This window comes from Meriones unguiculatus, chromosome 12, assembly GCF_030254825.1.
Source record: "Meriones unguiculatus strain TT.TT164.6M chromosome 12, Bangor_MerUng_6.1, whole genome shotgun sequence".
Lineage (NCBI taxonomy): Eukaryota > Metazoa > Chordata > Mammalia > Rodentia > Muridae > Meriones > Meriones unguiculatus.
The window spans coordinates 88,734,576-88,752,881 of record NC_083360.1 but is presented as its reverse complement, the minus strand read 5'-3'; the positions used below and the strand labels follow the sequence as shown (position 1 = coordinate 88,752,881).

The 18,306-nt window shown below is 38.4% G+C and overlaps 1 protein-coding gene across 6 annotated transcripts in view; it reads right to left on the bottom strand.

The window, feature by feature from the left end:
• Agbl4 (AGBL carboxypeptidase 4) overlaps nt 1-18,306 on the bottom strand; it is a 1,227,056-nt gene that overhangs the window by 704,808 nt on the left and 503,942 nt on the right. For all 6 annotated transcript variants that reach the window (XM_060366135.1, XM_060366138.1, XM_060366141.1 and 3 more), the window contains exon 4: nt 7,796-7,890. In XM_060366135.1, the coding sequence (XP_060222118.1) occupies nt 7,796-7,890 (95 nt within the window). The remainder of the gene's footprint in view (nt 1-7,795; nt 7,891-18,306) is intronic.

Genomic DNA, 18,306 nt, shown 5'->3' with positions numbered 1-18,306 from the left:
TCCTGTTTTCTTTCCTAGGTTTTCCCTCTCCATAATTTCCTCCATTTGTGTTTTCTTTAATTCTTCCAATTCTGTCTTCAGATCTTGAACCGTTTTGTTGATTTCCTTTACCTGTCTGACTGTATTTTCCTTAAATTCCTTCAGCTGTTTGTTTGAGCGTTCCTCTGTTTCTTTTATTTCTTCCAGTAACACAGACTGTTTGGCTGCATCTTCCTGTATTTCTTTACAGATGACCATAATCTGTTTTATTATATCTTCCCCTAATTCTTTATGCATTTTATTTACTTCCTCCATTAACCTCTTCATTAGCATGGATGTTAGGTCATCTTCTTGAATTTCACTTATGTTAGGGTGTCCAGGGCTACTTGCCCCTGGATAACTGGGTTCTGGGGATGCCATATTGTTTTGCCTTTTGTTGGTTGTACTTTTTCACTGGCCTCTACCCATCTCTCTGTCTCAGGTGTTGTCTGTTAATTTCTGGTGCCCTCTGTGTCCTGGGGTGGGGAGAATCCACTTGGTGGGGTTCTGAAGTTCTCCTCTGCTTTTTGGGTATGGTCAACTGAATAGTGGTGCTTCTCAGGAATTGTCACAGTTCACTTCAGGTGTATGGACTGTGTGGTAACTCTGGTGTTCAGGACGGCTCTCCTCTCCTCAGGAGAGGTCCTTGTGATGGCTGCCCTGCTGCTGGGTTTCTTGCTCTCAATTTAGTAAGCAGCAGCTGTTGCTCTTGAGGTGTAATTGTTGGGTGCAGCCCTCTTGAAGGACCAGGAATTCCCACAGTTTTATCAGTCTAGCTAGGGATAACTGGTTGATCCTTGGCACAGTATCTGAGGGCTGCTGTAATGGCTCTCTGGCTTTTGTAGGTCTGAGGATGCAGCTGTGTTCCCCAATGCCCTAGGGGTACTCAATAATGGTGGCTGAGCACAGAGCTCCTGCCTGCAGTAGAAGGCTAGAGCCTAGAGTCTGTGTGAATACAGAAAGTCTTTTGGTGCTGGGTGTCCTGAGCATTAGTCTTGATGATCCCCCCCATTGTGGGGTTTCCTCCTGACAGGGATACCCAGTCTTTGCTTTGGGGACCGCAGTTCTGTCTAGGATGGCAAGTAGAACCCACAGGCACAGATGTATTTGGCTCTGCCTTTCAGGCCTTTGGGAGTCTGGGTGTCTGCCTAAACTGAGTAATTTTACCAAGACCTTTTCGGGGTGGGGGTGTTGGCTGAGTGTTCTGAGATCCGACCAGCCGATTCCCTCCCTGTGGGTTTGCAGTGAAACTCAGTCACTGGTCCCTCGGGGCCCACAGTTCTATCTGGGGCAGAGAATCAGGTGAGCAGGCAGGGCTCTGTGCCGGAGCCTGGGTCCCCAGCTCTGGTTCTGTGTTGGCTCCTGGGGAGCCCGCAGAACCGAGTCTTTTCCAGAGGATGTCTGGGTGACCTAAGGTCTGTCCCAATTGTTTCCTGCACCGTGGGGTCATCTCTCCACTGGAAATTCCAGTCTCTGATGTTGTGGTGCACACAGTTCAGTCTGGGGCTGTGACCAGAGCACATTGGCATGTGGCTCTGGGCTGGCGACCAAGTGTCTGGTGGAACAGGGATCTCTTCAGCGGTTTAGCCCAGTGAGTTAAAAGCTGATTGAATCCCCTACCATGGGGTATCCTCTCACCTGGGAAACACAATCACTTGTGTTTTATGGCTGCAAGTTCTGATTGCTGGTCACTGTGCCAATCCTGCTGTGCTGCTGGTCAGAATGAGAGTCCTCCCAGCTCTGCCATCTTGCCCCGCCTCACCTGTTTCTTTAAGAGCTTAGTTCACTTCATTTTTCTTTGTTTCCATTTGGGAGGCCAAATCTTTGAGAGATTTATTTGTTTCCTCTTTAACTGTTTGAATCTGTATGGCTATTTCTCTGAGAGATTTGTTGGTTTCCTCAAATAACTGGATAATCATAGCTTTAAAATCATTTTCTTGTGTTTCTGATGAGTTGGAGTATCCATTAATTTTGGGGGTTGCTGGTGAAGCCATGATATCTTGATTTATGTTGGTTGTGTTCTTTAGCGGACCCCTAGCCATTTGGTTATCTGTAGTGTTCACTGTTTATTCTTGGATTCTGCAGATCAGACTGGTCTTTCTCTGGTGTCCAGAGAATTCTTCAGGAAAATGGGGGAGGTCCAGTGGTTTCAGTGTGTGCATTGGTGATTCAGCTATACCTGTAGGAGGAAAGTTCGCAGGCACAGAAGGGCAAAAGCGGGGTAGCATGTGATTGAGCATGTGCTTGTAGGTATGTCCTAAGGGATAGGGTGTTGGAGAATGAAGAAGCCTTCAGTGTGTGAGAGGGGTGCTTTTCAGGCACTGAAGGTGTTGCAGGCGCTTAAGGGATCATAGGCACTGTTGAAGATTGTGGGCTTGTATTATTTTTGCAGGTCTTCTAGACTTTGGTGGCTATTCAGCTGGTTATCTGCCACTGAGGGGTTGGATGGCCCATACAATCACTGGCTGGGCGGCCCTGTGTAGTCAGTACTGTCACTTGCAGACTTGGGATCTGGAAAGAATTGTACTGTGGATCTGAGTCTCTGTGGCTGGCACTCTTTGGACGTGCACTCTGGCAGGGTGGGTTTCCTGCAGTGTGTGCGGGACCTATTGGTGGGGGCGGTGCACCCCGAGGGTCCAGAGCTCGGCAAGAGGGCGGTTACAGCTCTCCTCTGCGGCTGAGGGGCCTGAAGTCCTGCCTCTGCTCTCTTGGGCCCCTGGCACTGAGCTTTGCGGATTTGGGATCCAGGAAGGATTGTACCATGGAACTGAGTCTCTGTGGTTGGCACTCTGTGGTTGGGCCTGCACTCTGGCACTGGCAGTGGGTGTGCTCCTCTGGTGTGACAGGGTTTCTGGAGTTGTGTGCACTCTGGTGTAACTGGGTTTCCAGAGGTGTGTGCACTCTGGCCACGTGGGATTTCTGAGGGAAGTGAGATCCGCTGAGCTTCTTGGGGTGGGATCCTGTCCCACTGAATGGGGGAGGGTGGGGACGCTCCTAGGGTCCGGAGCTCGGAGCTCAGCAAGAGGGCCCGAGGTGGGGCCCAGGGAATGGGCTCCTTGGATGTGTGTCCGACGGGTGGTGTTCAGTGGGTGGTTACAGCTGTCTGCTACAGTAAGAGGCCTGGAGCAATGTTTCTGCTATCTTAATCCCCAGGCTGGGAGCTTTGCACTCAGCTACCTGGTGTTGTGTGCAGGCTTCCCCTTGCGGGAGTCCTGGACAAAGAAAGTGCCCTACTTTGTTCCCAGAGAAGTCCACTCCCAATCTAAATCTACAAGTTCTTCATGCTTCTGTGGTGTCCCCTCTCCTTTAAAAAGCCCAAAATTCCACATTCTAGTTTCGATTGTCTCTCCACTCACCAATTGCAGAGATTCATGTCCTCTGCCTCTCCAAAAGGGCGTTCTCTGTTCACCACCATCTTGGAACCCCAGTTCATGAGCTTCTGACTAGTATCACCATTAACCACCTGTTTAAGTCTTCTTACACTTAATTTCTCTATACAGTCATCTAGATGCAGCTTTCTAGCAGTGTTCAAATGTAGTAAAATAACTTTTATTACCATCAGGAAATATTGACGAGCTGTGATTTAAAAATCTTAGTGCTATAGACTCTAACCATAGTCATTAAGAGAGCTAGTGTAAGATGTATCTCATGGCAGCTCAGTCTGCTAGTAAGATCCTTAATAAGGGGAACAGGGGCTGTTTCTGACATGAACTCAGTGGCTGGCTCTTTGATCACCTACCCCTGGGGGGTCAGTCTTACCAGTCCACCAAGGAAGACAATGCACCCAGTCCTGATGAGACCTGATAGGCTAGGGTCAGATGGAAGGGGAGGAGGACCTCCCCTATCAGTGGACTTGGGGAAAGGCATAGGGAGAGTAGAGTGAGGGAGGGCAGGATTGGGAGGGGAATGGAAAAAGAAGGAGGAAGGATGTGATTGGGAGGAGAAGAGGGAGAGGTCTACACCTGGGATACAAAGTGAATAAATTGTACTAAATACATACATACAAAAATACATATATACATACATACATACATAAATGGGAAAATGAAAAAAGAGGGCAAGTGTATAAGCAGAATTAATTATACTGCATTAAAACAGTCAGAGATTTTCTTACAGCCTTGCTATTTGCTGCTAGACATTTTAACTTTATCCTGTAAACAGGAAAGCATTGAGTGGCCATGTATTTGCAATATGGATTCTCAGATATGTCTTTTGTTCATTTGCTTTCTATGACTAATAGAATCAATTTCATGCTAAAACCCAAAAGTGTTGGGATCACTTATACATCCTTCTGAGACACATCAAGAATGTTTTACTCTGAAAAGTGAAAATATACTATTCTTCAATATGTCTGTAGATGAAAGTCCAGACAACATAAAACTATAACATCTATCCTGAGGTAAGAGATTTTCCAAAACTCAAAATCTATTTGCTATTACCAAAAACAATAAGATCCCAGGCAACAAAACTGTTAATTATTATTCCTGTCTTAGTACTGGGAAAAGTGAAATTAAGGAAGCTTTGAAGATATTCTAATATGAGAATCTACAATGTACTTACCGGGCTTGGATTAAGCTATTTGACTGGAAGCCTGAATTGTGATAATTTTTTAAAATCAGTAAAATCGAATATTTTGACAGGCAAATGCTAATGGCCACTGGGAAATTTGAGATAACTCCTGGAAGGTAGGGTGTGGTATAGGTAACTGACAGAAGGAATACCCTAGGGAAAGAACAGCAAGAGAAACAGAAAGGATACGCAATGTAAAATCCTGACAATTAGAGGAATGGTTAGGACCTATGGAGATTATTTTATAAAAATTCTATAAAAGTTTCTGTAATGGAAGTTTTGCTTTTTTTAAAAAAAAACTCAGTTATGTTATGTAAATACGTTTTTGTTTCAATCCGTTTAGCTGGACTTTATTTTGGCCAGAGCTGTTAATTTTCTCTTGAGGGGAGTGTCTTTTGCCAGCTCTTACTGGCCCACACTCTGCCTCCTGCAGCAAGGAGAGGGCTGTGGTCTAGGATATAAATTTGAGAACCAAGAAAGAGAAGGGGTGGCTTGTGGTGTTGGCTTATGGTGTGTAGCTGTTTGGAGAGCTCGGAAAGACAGACAGTGTGGTGGTTTGAAGCAGACAGAGGGAGTAGAGTCTTGGAGGAGACTGCTGGATGTGTTTGCTGGGGGTGGAAACTGATTTATCCCTAAATGCCCCTCCACCCGAAACAGCCAGGAGAAGTAAAGGGTTCTCTATCTCTCTCCCTACTACTCTTCTCTCTCCTACTTAGGGTTGGGGGTTGGTAGAAAGAAGAGAGAGACATAAATGCCTCAAATAAAGTAGAGTTCCAAAAATGAGCACTTCAAGTTTCCTTTGCATATTCAAGTCCTTCTGCACCCCAACATTAACATGGTGTACAGAACATTGCAGTGCTCAATAAAATAAATATGTAAACATCTAGACTGAGAAAAGGGGAAATCGAAACAATGAGAAGCTTCATATTCAAGTTCTAGGAAGTAAGAGGAGGAATTAGATAAGCAGGTTGGTTTGCTAAGTTCTGTTGTACCAAATTGGTTTGATATCTCGCAAAACCCTCAGTTCTGAAATTTCATGCTATTTCAGACTGAAAAATCTCAATGGCTGGATATGAATAATTGCTGCCAGCATTGGATATGGACACTTACTTAATTCTAAGGTAATATAATACAAATGCAATGATAAAACCTTTAATAGAGAGAGAGGGACAGAGACAGAGATAAAAACCTTAGTGACAAGATATGGAGCAGGTACCAAAATGAAGTAATTTTAGCTGCAAAATTTGAGACACACAGAAGTGTATGAAATGTGAGAGAGAGAGAGAGAAGAAATAAGGAGGGAGAGAGGGGGAGAGGAAGAAAAGGGCAAGGGGAGAGGGAAAAAGAGAGAGAGAACTAGAGCATACAAAGTAAACAATTAAAAAACTAGATAGAAATTACTATTGTAACATAAGATCTTAACACAGAGATTGGAAAAATGCACAATGACTTCAAAGGCTCCTATAAGCAGATACACACTGATATCATTTTACTGGCTTGACGTATCCACTGACACACATACCCGCCTATATTATTGTCTTCTTGGGAAGGCCTGAGAGACTCACACTGAAGTCTTGCTCTTTGCCCAGACCAAATTGACAGAAAGAGATATAAAATGCACCTGTTTAATTGATTTGATGCGGGAAGGTAAAAAAAAAAAAAAAAAGAGCAGATAGTTTTACCATTTAATAAACAATTTTTATAACTGTTATCAAACACTTGCATTTCTATAAACCTGAGTTTCTCAAGCTAGCATTTATAGGAAATTGCCAAGCATCATTTGTAGATAAAAGCATAATTCAATATTTATGAAATGCTAGTTTTCTATAAATACATACATTTGGAGACTATCTTCTCACTAGTCATTAAAATTTGAACAGGGATCAAAGCTAGAATAATATTAACAATTCCTTGAATTTGTATAGCATTTTACATATTATTAATAATAGATGACATTTATTGAGCACTTAGCAAGTACCAGGTGCATTACATATAAATTGCCGTAAGGAATTCAGTTCAGTCCTAAAGCCTTTGCTTAACACCTACTGTGTGACAGATTATTACTAATGCTTGGTTTCTGTCTTTTAAAAATTTCATTGTTAGTCTCAAAAAGTGTTAAGTTAATGCATTAATGAGTAGATGGAGGAGAAGATGAAGCAGTCCCAAGGTCTTGTGAGACAGTATGTAAATAACGAGGCCCGCCCTCCCCTTAGCTTTTATGACTTTGAGAAAATACTTCATTTTCAACTTCTTCATCTGAATTTTGTTGAACTTAAAATATTTCTTATAAAAGTGTGAAAATATCAACTATAAGAGTAAAATGTAGGCTAAGGTCAGGTAGAAGGGGAGGAGGTCCTCTCCTATCCATGGTCTAGGGAAGGGGCACAGGAGGAGAAGAGGAAGGAAGGGTGGGAAGGAGAGGAGATGGAGGAGGCTACAGCCAGGATACAAAGTGAATAAATTGCAATAAATAAATATATAAATAAATGAAAACAAAAAAGTAAAATGTTTGCAAAAATGAGGTCTAAACAAGTAGTGTAGTTACTGTTATTATTAGTATCATCGTTACAATTAGAAAGCAATAATATCTAAGTCTTCTCCTCAGTTCAGTTATGAGACAAATAAAACTCTGGACATCCATAAAGATAAAGTGTCTACAGCGAAGACCACCAAAACACACAACATAAAATGCAGGAAAGAAGAAAAGAATAGAAATATACAGAGTATTCAATCACTTATGTGACGCAATATTGTCCTCTATACATATGCTTGGCTGAATTCACAGCTGTTCTTGTGTTTATGTGGCCCACAGATTATGGGATGGACTAAACTATAGCTTTCAATGCCTTCCTAGGTTACCAGACAGCGTCTATATTTAAAATATACCAAAGGAAGAGTAGGCGGAGTCCAACTTGAAGTGTATTTTGAGAGATACATAATAAATTAAAATAAGACAAGAATTTTACCAAACATCATACTATAACTCCTATCATAACCAAATGTTGGTTCGACTAAGCATGGAACCAAGTTCCCAAGTCCCTGAGAGGACAGTCCAGAGAGCCCAGGTAATAGCTATCTAGAAAACTCTCTGATTCATATTCCTCAGCTATACTGAAGCTGTGCCCTGGGTAAGAAAAAGGTAAACCTGAGGAGCAAGTGAAATTTTTTGATCAGAAATGGATTGTATCATACCACACGGGGCACTTACCATTTTGGTCTGCTGGTAGATTTCACCATAGGCGCCATCCCATCTCTGTAAAGACTCTTGGTTTTACTGAAGTTAACAATGTTGAAAATGACCCTCTGTAAAAGAAACAGAAATTTATCAGAAGCCTTTTCTATGCAAATCACCACTTTTTGATAATTAAGACAAAAATCATAAGCAAGGTTAAAGGAAGCCACGCAGACTAGCACCCACAGTGCAGCAGTGATCTGGGATTGTGACTTGTTTGTGTCAGGCAAGACTGTTAGCTTACAGATTTTGTGATTTTGGAATTAATTACTACAATTGACTTCCTCTTAATTAGTTTGGAGCCCTAAAACCCGACATTTATTTCTAACACTAATACTTCAGGGTTCTCTGACCTTGTATTATGAGTTGATAATGATTCCCATTTTGAAAATGGTCATAATTGTACCTACCTGGTGGAGTTTTAGTGGGAACTAAAGGAGTTACTTTGTATAGAGTGTTTACACTCTCATTAGACAATGTAGATTGTGTATAAACTTTACCTACTAACCTTCCATCTTTCTCTAAAACAACCTAGAATTTGCCTCAAAAAAAAAAATCATTACGGTAAACTAGAGCTTTAATGTTCAATGAGACTAAAGATCCTCAGTACAAAATTACAGCACAAATATTTCCCAGATACTTTGAACCTATTTGGCTAGATTTAGAGACACATGTCCTCCTCTGTGTTGTCCTCTGCCACAGGCCAGACTGTGGGGCTCAGCCCTAATCTCATCATGCATTGTCTAACCACATGTACTTGATAAAATCCTGTCTGAAACACATCGTGTCCTTACCATAGAGGGTGGGGTGGGATGGAGTGGAGTGCCCAGATCCCTTTGTTTTGATGAACACATGTTTCATAAGGGGACAGAAGAAATTGTGAAAGAAAGATGAAATAGATTAAAACACATCCAATACCACTGGAATATCCCATGATACCTGAGGACTGGGGCTAAGGCACCTAGAATAGATGGAGGAAATAAAAAGGTTCTTAGAGTTTACCATTGTCTAGCCTTTCACTACACTTACAGTGAAAAAAGGTAAAACATAAAAAAGTCATGGAATCTTTTATTCAATAGTTATTTACATGTCAGGTGTTACACATATTTTACATAAAATATCTTACATATTCTTCCATAATTATAATGGAAAATAAATCTTTGAGAGGCTACTTAACTTTCTCAAAGTTGTACAACTAGTAGATGATAGAAACTTATATTTGAATAGAGGGGATAAAAAAGATAAGACAGCCAAGATTTTTACCCTTGAGGAGTTTGCTTATTAAGGTTCTAATATAATAGAACCATAACGGATCAGTTTTTAATAAGGGCAAAAATAAAATATGATGGCAAATGTTAAGGTTTCAAAACTTTGTTTTATTAAAAAAATCAAGATTGTTTCCTCTGTCTTTGTATTTGGAACTATCATAAATGGCTTTATTCCATGAAATAAGTTCTCAGGAATAAGTTTTGTTTCCTTTTCTCTTCAGAGACTCAGCTATTGACCCCAACTCCAGCAGTTTTGGACCTCCATTCTGTCATTACATTAAGTCATCAAGAATGTCCAAGGCTGCTCCATTATTAATAATGCAGACCTGCTGGTTGTCTATTCAATTACTTTTACCAAGGTCTTTGCTACTATCTGACTTAAGAAAATCAATATCAAGGGGACAAATGGCCTTTGAACTTCACAAGGCACAATTCACTTTGTTCTTTTCAGATTTCAAGTGTCAAATCCATTTCCAGTGAACCTGGGATCAGTAGTGCGTAGGCAGGAATTACATCATCAATAATAGGAGAAATTTAATAAAGAAATGATACAATCGCACAAAGCAGCAATAAAAAAAGCAGAAAGTAACTGAAATGTTTATGAATTATTACCATCGTACTATGTGAATAGACATTTTCTCAAGTATTTTAGATATTTTACATTACTTAGATATTACATTCTTAAACAAAATTGCATATTTCTGTTCAGTTTTACACACTGTGAAAATTAAAACTAATAAGAGCCTTACCCCATGGCAAGGTGGGGACCTCCAAGCTAGTAAATAGTGAAATTGAGACTTAATTTGCTACAGGATTCTTCATGTATTTGCAAGAAAATGCTTCACACCCATTTGTGAAGGCAAAAATTGGTGATAAGACTAAAATAATCGTGATGAGAAATCTTATATTTAAAAAAGATCATTAGCTAATGATCTCTTACTATGTATCAAATCCCAAGTTAATCATTTCATTCATATTATTCTGCCTTGTAATTTAGAATCACCTGCAAAACTTTTGAGAACAACAGTCCTTAACCTCCAATCCCAGAGACACTGACATTTGAAGAATACGTCATTTGTTTTCAGAGTAATGAACTTTGTAAGACAGAAGCTATTTGTTACCTCTCATTGTTATAGCTTGAATATCAACTGTTCCCCATAGGCTGGTATATTGGGGATTTCTTTGCTAGCTGGTGGGATTTGCAGAGGAGGTTGTTCCCTAAAAGCTCTGACATAATCAGTGGATGAGACCCTTAATGGATTCTAATATGCTAACATTTTGTTAAAAGTAAGAACTGGGGCCTAGGTGGAGTAAGTGGGACACTACTTGACTTCATAAAAAGATGAAATTTATCCCTGGCTCTCCTTCAAGTCTCTGTCTCCTGCAAGGTAGGAAGTGGCCAGTCTCTTTTAATACAGTTTCTCCTGAGTCACTTTAAGCTCAAAGGGACAGAGCCAAGGTCACATAAGACTTATAACAACAGAACAAACATCAACACCAAGGAATAATCAGTCAAAAATAGCTGAATGAGACTACAAAGTACTTTAGATTATAAAACCATGGTAGACTACAAAGTAATTCAATGCTACTAATAATTTAAATAAATGTTTTAAGTATAAGAGAACACCATCATTAACAACAAAATCCCACCCACTGACTTTTACAAATGCAGCTGGATTTATATAATCTACTCTCAGGTTAAAATGCATAATAGATGTTACTGAAAGAATAATTAATAAGGTATAAACAAGCTGAAGAAACCCAGAATTAAGAACACAGAACAAGATATAAAATATTAACAACATACAAAGAGGAAAGAAATAAAACTCTAAATGCATCTCATTAAAGGTTGTCTAAAATGAGACATGATAAAGTAGCAGGGGGAAAATAAAAGAGAAAAATGGCTGAATATGTGGTCAGGATTGATAAAAGAAACAAAACTTCAGATTCAGGAATTACAAGACCATCCAAAGCAGGATGTTTGAAAATATAAAGAAAAAAAAAAAATAAAGACAACAGTTTGAAGGCAAAACAGAGAAAATTCATGGAACCAGAAAACCATTGATTGACTATCACCTCAAAATTAGGGCAAAATGCATTTCAAGGCAAACTAAACATAAACATTGTAGTTTCTGATCTTGTTTTTTGGCTCTCTGGCCCACATCCTGGCTTCTCCTCCTCCTCCTTTTTCCTGTTTTTGAGGGCTTATTTTTATTTTAAAAAATTGTGGTGTGTGTGTGTGTGTGTGTGTGCATGCATATGAATGCAGGGACCCACAGTGGCCACAAGAGAGTGTCAGATCCCCTAGAGATGGAGTTACAAACAGTGTGTGCGCCTCACTTCATGGGTTCTGAGAATCCAACTTGAGTTCCCTAGAAAAGCAGCAAGCATTCCTAACTGCTAAGGCATCTCTCCAAGTACTCTATTAACAAAACTATCTCTATTACCACATCTATGTGTTCCTTGCCAAAGCCATTGTTGTGAGAAAAAAGAACTTGGGAATCTCAGCTGTTACCCAGACTCCAATATCTATTCATAACAATCTCTGTCCTTCCTTCCTCCTTCCCTCTCTATCTATCTATCTATCTATCTATCTATCTATCTATCTATCTCTATCTCTCTTTGTGTGTATGTGTGTGTGAGAGAGAAAGGGAAAATTGACCATACTACAGGAAAAAAAATAACAAATATACAGCACTTAAATTAGTAATTTGATGAGCAGACATGCAAATATTCAGAAAGTTATAGAATATCCAAATCTCATAACTGATACAGTTAATCAAAGATGGCTTACAAACACTTTATTTTATCAGCAAACACATAAAATGGGAATATGAAAAATTTCAAGTAAATAAAGAATACATATAAAAATTAGTTATGTATATAATATTCACAAAACATGTTTTTCCAATTATTCTTACATCAAGTCATAAAAATAATAATATATTTCAAACTGATACCAAAATGGTCATGCATTTTAAAGTGTTAAGACACTCTCTGTAAGTTTCCATATGTCAAAAAAGAAATAGTGACAAAAAAATTGAACATTTTTAGATGGGTAATTCACCATTACATGTGAGAGTTTGTGACATACAGAAAAAGCCATCTGTAGAAAAGTTTTAAAGAAACAAAGACACACTGACTATCACAGAATCACAGGAGGGCAAAACACTGGAAGCACCTGGTCCCTCTGAAGACAGAAGTTCTGTCCGTGGTGTGACCAAAAGCATTATTAAGAGAAATCGAACTTCCAATTCTCCATCTCATACCAAGTCCCACAGCCTGCTTTTATAGTCCATGTGGCTGAATTCAGAGGATCAAGTGCTGGGGAAGATGTAGCACAGACAGTCTGGATTTAGAGACGACAGACACATCAGGGAGCAAGTGCCAGGTACTGTTACCAGACTTAAGGTCCAGTCAGGAGATTAGAAGATGCTTCTCTGGGACTACCGACTCCCAAAGGTAAGATATTTCCAAACAAATCCACAACACTATCCCAATAACATGCCAGGTTGCTATCAGCAAAATACAGAGGGCAGGCAAAGCCCTCAGTGAGTGAGGTCCTGAGTAAGTGTGGATTTTGAAATGATCGTGGCCTAGCGAAAATCTGAGAGCAATTGGCCCATGAATAATTGATAGAGCTATTGCCCACATGGGCCAGGTACAACACGGAAGGCAAAGCCCTCCTTGGGAGTCTGGTATGAATGCTTATGAACCATTTGTCAGGGTGTAAAAATACTAGCAGCTACAGCTTCGTCCTCTGCGATGTTTACAGCCTGAGATTGCTGGCCTGCAGAGACCTTCTGGATAACTAGCTGACCCCTCCCCCTGGGCTGTACACAATAAACACACTGGGGTTCCAGGTTTCAGTGGTATGGGTCAGGGAACCTTACACGATCCCAACTTTATTGTATGTGTGGCTGTGTATCTTTTCTTTATTCATTCCCTCATTGCCCCTAGCCAGGTTTCCTGAACCCAAGCGGTGTAGGACATGCAGCGGTAAAATAGGCTCAATAAAGGTGGAGACCAAGGCAAGCAAACTTAAAAGAAACTGAGGAAACAGTCAATTTGAACTAGGTTCACAGAAAGCTAATATAACAGAAATAGAATCATGCATTAGTAGCAGGTCAGTTACGAAAGAAAAAATATATTAAGAGTATTAGTGAGAATTTTCTAGCAGCAAAATATTAAGGGATAAAATTATCCATAGCAAAAGGTCAACAAGCCCTATTTAAAATAAAGAGAAATATATAGCAAATTGCAGGATTGATATTTTTATTTATAAATGTACACATGATTCAGAAAACAGCCAAATAGATCAAAGTGATTTCTGTTAGCAAAGGGGTCAAATCCTGGCTGCTGTCTTTTTTGTGAATAAAGCCATGCTCATTCATGAGTGTTGGCTATGCTGTTTTCACAATATTGGCAGCAGAGCTGAAGAGTTCTGAAGAAATCTAATAGTTCTCAAGGTATAAATCATTACTCTCTTATTCTTCACAAGCAATTTTCAGATCCTTGCTTTAGAAAGCTTGAACCAAAAGTGAGGGCGTGAGCTGAGGAATATTTGAGGAAAATATTTGTAGTAGTACTTGACTTTTAAAATTATGTTATTGGTTCATGTAATGAAAGAAAATTAGAAGGGTAGAGACTTATTCAATTCACTGTATAAGGCTCTTAAAATCTTGACTCAAAACAAGGTAAGAACTTCTGGAGAATGAGCAAGTGTAACCTAGTTTCACTCAGTTAAAGCCATGGTCGAAATATTCTAAATACTCTCCATTTTCAGTAAATTTCCTCACTGGCAGAAACAATATAAGAACATGGTACATCCCAGGAATAAAAAAGTTAGTCAAAGTTAAGTAAAGCTATTAGTATAAGTTATCATACCAAAATATTAAACAAGAAATACTAAATTATCAACAAATACAAGTAACTGATAAATTTAGCAACTACTGATAAATTTAGTATTCATATAAATCTTTACAGATTCTTTGCAAAGTAGAAACTGAAGATGATCTCCTATTCCTTATAACCTCTATTAAAATTATAGCAATTATACTTATTGAAGAAATATAAGAAATATTCCTTTTAAAGTTAGGAAATAAAAATGTCAATACTGTTGCTTATATAAAAGGTCATACTACAAATTCTAGTGCAGAATAATTTAAAAATCTGGCCAGAGAGGTGGCTCAGTAGCAATGACATATGTAGCTAAATCTGAGACCAGAGCTGTCTCTCCAGAGCCAATTCCTGCAAGTTAAACTTTCCCTCTCTCCCCTCTTTCTCTCTTTGTCTATGTCTCTCTCCATGTCTGTGTCTGTGTCTCTCTCACACACACATACCTAACTAGCCAAATAAATAAACAAAATGTGATATAAAATTTAAAATGGGATGGGAGGTTTACAATGTAACATTTTTATTAATTTTATTTTTATATTAATCACAGGTTATTTACTTTGTATCCTAGCTGTAGCCCCCTCCTTCATTCCCTCCCAATCCCACCCTCCTCCCTTATCTCCTCCTTGCCCCTTTTCAAGTCAGTATCCAAGTGGGTATGCTAGTAAGGGGAGCAGGGACTATCTCTGATGTGAACTCAGCAGCTGGCTCTTTGACTGCCCCTCTCCCCCCATGGGGGAGCTGCCTTGCCAGGCCACAGAGGAGGACAATGCAGCCAGTCCTGATGAGACCTGATAAGCTAGGGTCAGATGGAAGGGGAGGAGGACCTCCCCTATCAGGGGACTTGGAGAGGGGCATGAAAGAAGATGAGGGAGGGAGGGTGGGATTGAGAGAAAATGAGGGAGGCGGATAAAGCTGGGATACAAAGTGAGTAAACTGTAATTAATATAAAATTTTAATAAAATAAAATAAGATCTTGCTCCCTCCCCTCCCCCCCCAAAAAAAGAAGAAAAGAGTAAATGCCTATTAGGACAAAAAACATTGTTACTAAAGCTGTTGGAATATATACTAAACCAGCATAATTCTATTAGATATATAGAGGTAATGATTATATTAACAACGTTCTCATATAGAAAATTCAAAGTTTAGAGAGCTTCACCAGCGAATTTGCCCAACATGTGACAAAGACTTGACAGCAAACTGCATAGAATGTTGCAGATACCTGAAAGTGAGAAAACACCTTCCAATTTTTGCTGTACAACCACGTAAACTTGACAATGAAATCTGGAAAGGCTTTGAGGAAAAGGGGGAAGGGAGTTAAGTTGCTCTCTTTTGCAAAAATCCATACCAGACTGGTGACTTAAATACACTGGAGGAGGTGGGGATAAATAATAATGAATTTGAACTACTCTAAGAATTCAATGCTTTAACATTCTTAAGTGAATCATAATATATTTATAGAGAAAACAAATTTACCTCAAATGTCAAATAAAAGCATCTGATAAAATGTTGTGCTCTTGAATTATAAGTACTCCAGAAAAATGATTATTAGAAAGTTTTTAATCTGATAAAGGTTATCTACTTAAAGAAAATGTTTAAAATACAAACATAATATCACAATTAATCATACAGAACATAAAGCATTTGGGTGGACGAGAAAAGAGCCAGGTAGTTCTTTCATTCCTATTCAGGAGTTTCTAACCACAAAAACAATACAATGAAAATAAATACAAAAGCAAAATTGCAAGGAAAGAAAACATATTATATACACTGCCAAAATAATTTTGTATACAGAATATCCCTAGAGAGTTAGCTAACTATTAGAATTCATTGATACAAATTCAAAATTTAAAAATTCATTATATAGTTACATAAAATAAAAGAGTTAAAAAATAAAATTTTCAAGGTGTTTTGTATTTATAATTGTTTCAAGAATAGTAAATACCTATTAACAAATAGCACCTTTAAACATAAACCTATCAAACATTAGGACCATTCAAAGCGCAATTAATAAATAAGTGGAAGAACCTATTATTTTCATTTATTCATAGGCAAAAAAACAGATGTATGTGTATGTGTGTGTGTAAAATATGATGTCATAACATTTGCATAGAAGTGAAAACCAGCAGCTGCAAAGACATGTAATAATAAACAATAAATGTGGTATGAATTAAAATAAAGTGGCTTATCCAATTATATTAATTGAGATGATGTGTTCAATATAGTGAAACCAGTAAATCAGATTAAAGAGTCTAAGAACATGCTCAATGCATGCAAGACACATTATTGTTGAGTAGGTGAAAGGTTGACTATGAATGAGAGGTGCTGAGACAATGGAGACACCTGTGGAGAGAAAAATACTGTGTGCCAGAGATAAGCTTAGTCCTGGCCCTCCTCGAGAAAACTTCTCAGTGCAACAGATGGAGGCCAAAACAGAAAAGTATAAAAACAATCAAGATAAAAACTTGAGGACACCCCACCACCACAACCAGTCCCAAAGGGTAAATCTACAAGACACCCCTGCACCTAAGGTTCAGGGAACTTTTCAGAGCAGGTGTAGAAAGATTGTAAGAGCCAGAGGATCAGGGGATTTCCTTGGGACTGTGTTTTATAGATGTTTCAGAAGCTACACTTCCGAAGTCTCACCAACATAACTTCCAAAGACAAGCTGAACAAGGAGCACAGCAATAAACCTGCCAAAGTGGGTAAGGAAAGAGTAACATTCCTCAAACCTACCCAAGGAAATACAGGCAACTAAGGAATGCTTGAGAACAGGAGAAATAGTCTCCCCAGGGAAGAGTACATGAACTGGTTATCCAATACCAAATTGTCAGTCATGAAAACATACATACAAGAAACATTATATAGGCTGAGCTGGATATATATATGCATATATATATATATATACATGTAATAACAATTAATAAAATGAGGTCATGAATTTAAAAGAGAGCAAGAAGGGTAATATGTGGTAAAGCTTGGAGTGAGGAAAGGAAAGGGAGAAAAATTGTAATTGTATTATGATCTTAAAAAATTAAAGTGTTGAGTTAGTGTCTTTTGCAGTTACACCAAATTGTTGACTTAAATCTAATAAATGATCATCCTGTGAACAGTTGAGGAAAGATAAAGTACGAAATGAATTCAATTCTTACCCATGAAGTCAGCAAAAATAGTGAATTTGAAAATATCAAGTAGAGATGATTATGTGGACAAAGACTGATTCTGAATATTGATGATGAATATATAAAATTGAATAATCTCTTTAAAGGGAAACTTGGTAATAAAGATGAAGGCACTTGGAACTCTGGCCTGGAACTGTATTCTAGTAAGATATATTTATATACTGCATGAGCAGACATACACAAGATAGACACTGTAGTACTTCTGTTAATGAGAACAAAGTAAACAGCTAACCCACTTAATTCAGGAGAGTGGATACAGTTTGTTTCATTGGCAAAACAGAATACCAGTCAGCATTCAACATGAATGCTCTAGAGGGACAATTATCCAGAATTGTGTTTAATGAAAAGGCAAAGAAAGCATCATAACATGAAATGGTAGCATTTTCAGTTTAATGTGTGTATAAAAGTTATAAAATTACATGTGAATAATACTTACTAATTTCAGATATGTGGTTTATTCTGGGAGAAAGGAAAAAAGCTATTTATGATACAATGTTACATCTATCAAAGTAAATAAAAGCTATTTAAGCTGTGGGCTGGCTTTCCCCAGGGTCAGATGATTGTTCAAGGTTCCTGAATAAACTGCATTGAACAAACAAACAAACAAACAAAAAACAAAAAAAAAAAACAGCAAGATGTGAAGGCTGAAAAATGTTTGATTATGTTACAGATATTTACAGTTTTCCTAATAAGAATGGTGACAATTACCATTAATTTCATTGGAAATCTTAGTGTAAAATATGAAGTGTGCTAGAATATGTCTTTTTTTAATGTTCAGTATGCTGTTTTCCTGAATGAATGACTATTCCTTTTAAATTTTTCAGTGCTATCTTTTTTATAAATAACAACAATTTATATGTCACGTTTCTTATGCCTGATTTTCCATTTCAGGTTTACAGGTCTCTATGTTTATTCTGGGGAAAGTCCGTTCAGTGATCTACATGGGAAATGTAGATCAGTGATGGGAAATCTCTAGTTGATGTGCTCCTCTTGCAGCTGTGAATGGTTCATTCACACCAATGAATGCCTTGTTCCCTGTTATACTTCCTTTTTGTTTTATTGTTAGATTATACATTTTCTTAATGTTTTCATGGTTTTTCTTTTTTCTCAATAATTTAAAAACATTAGGAGTAGGTATACA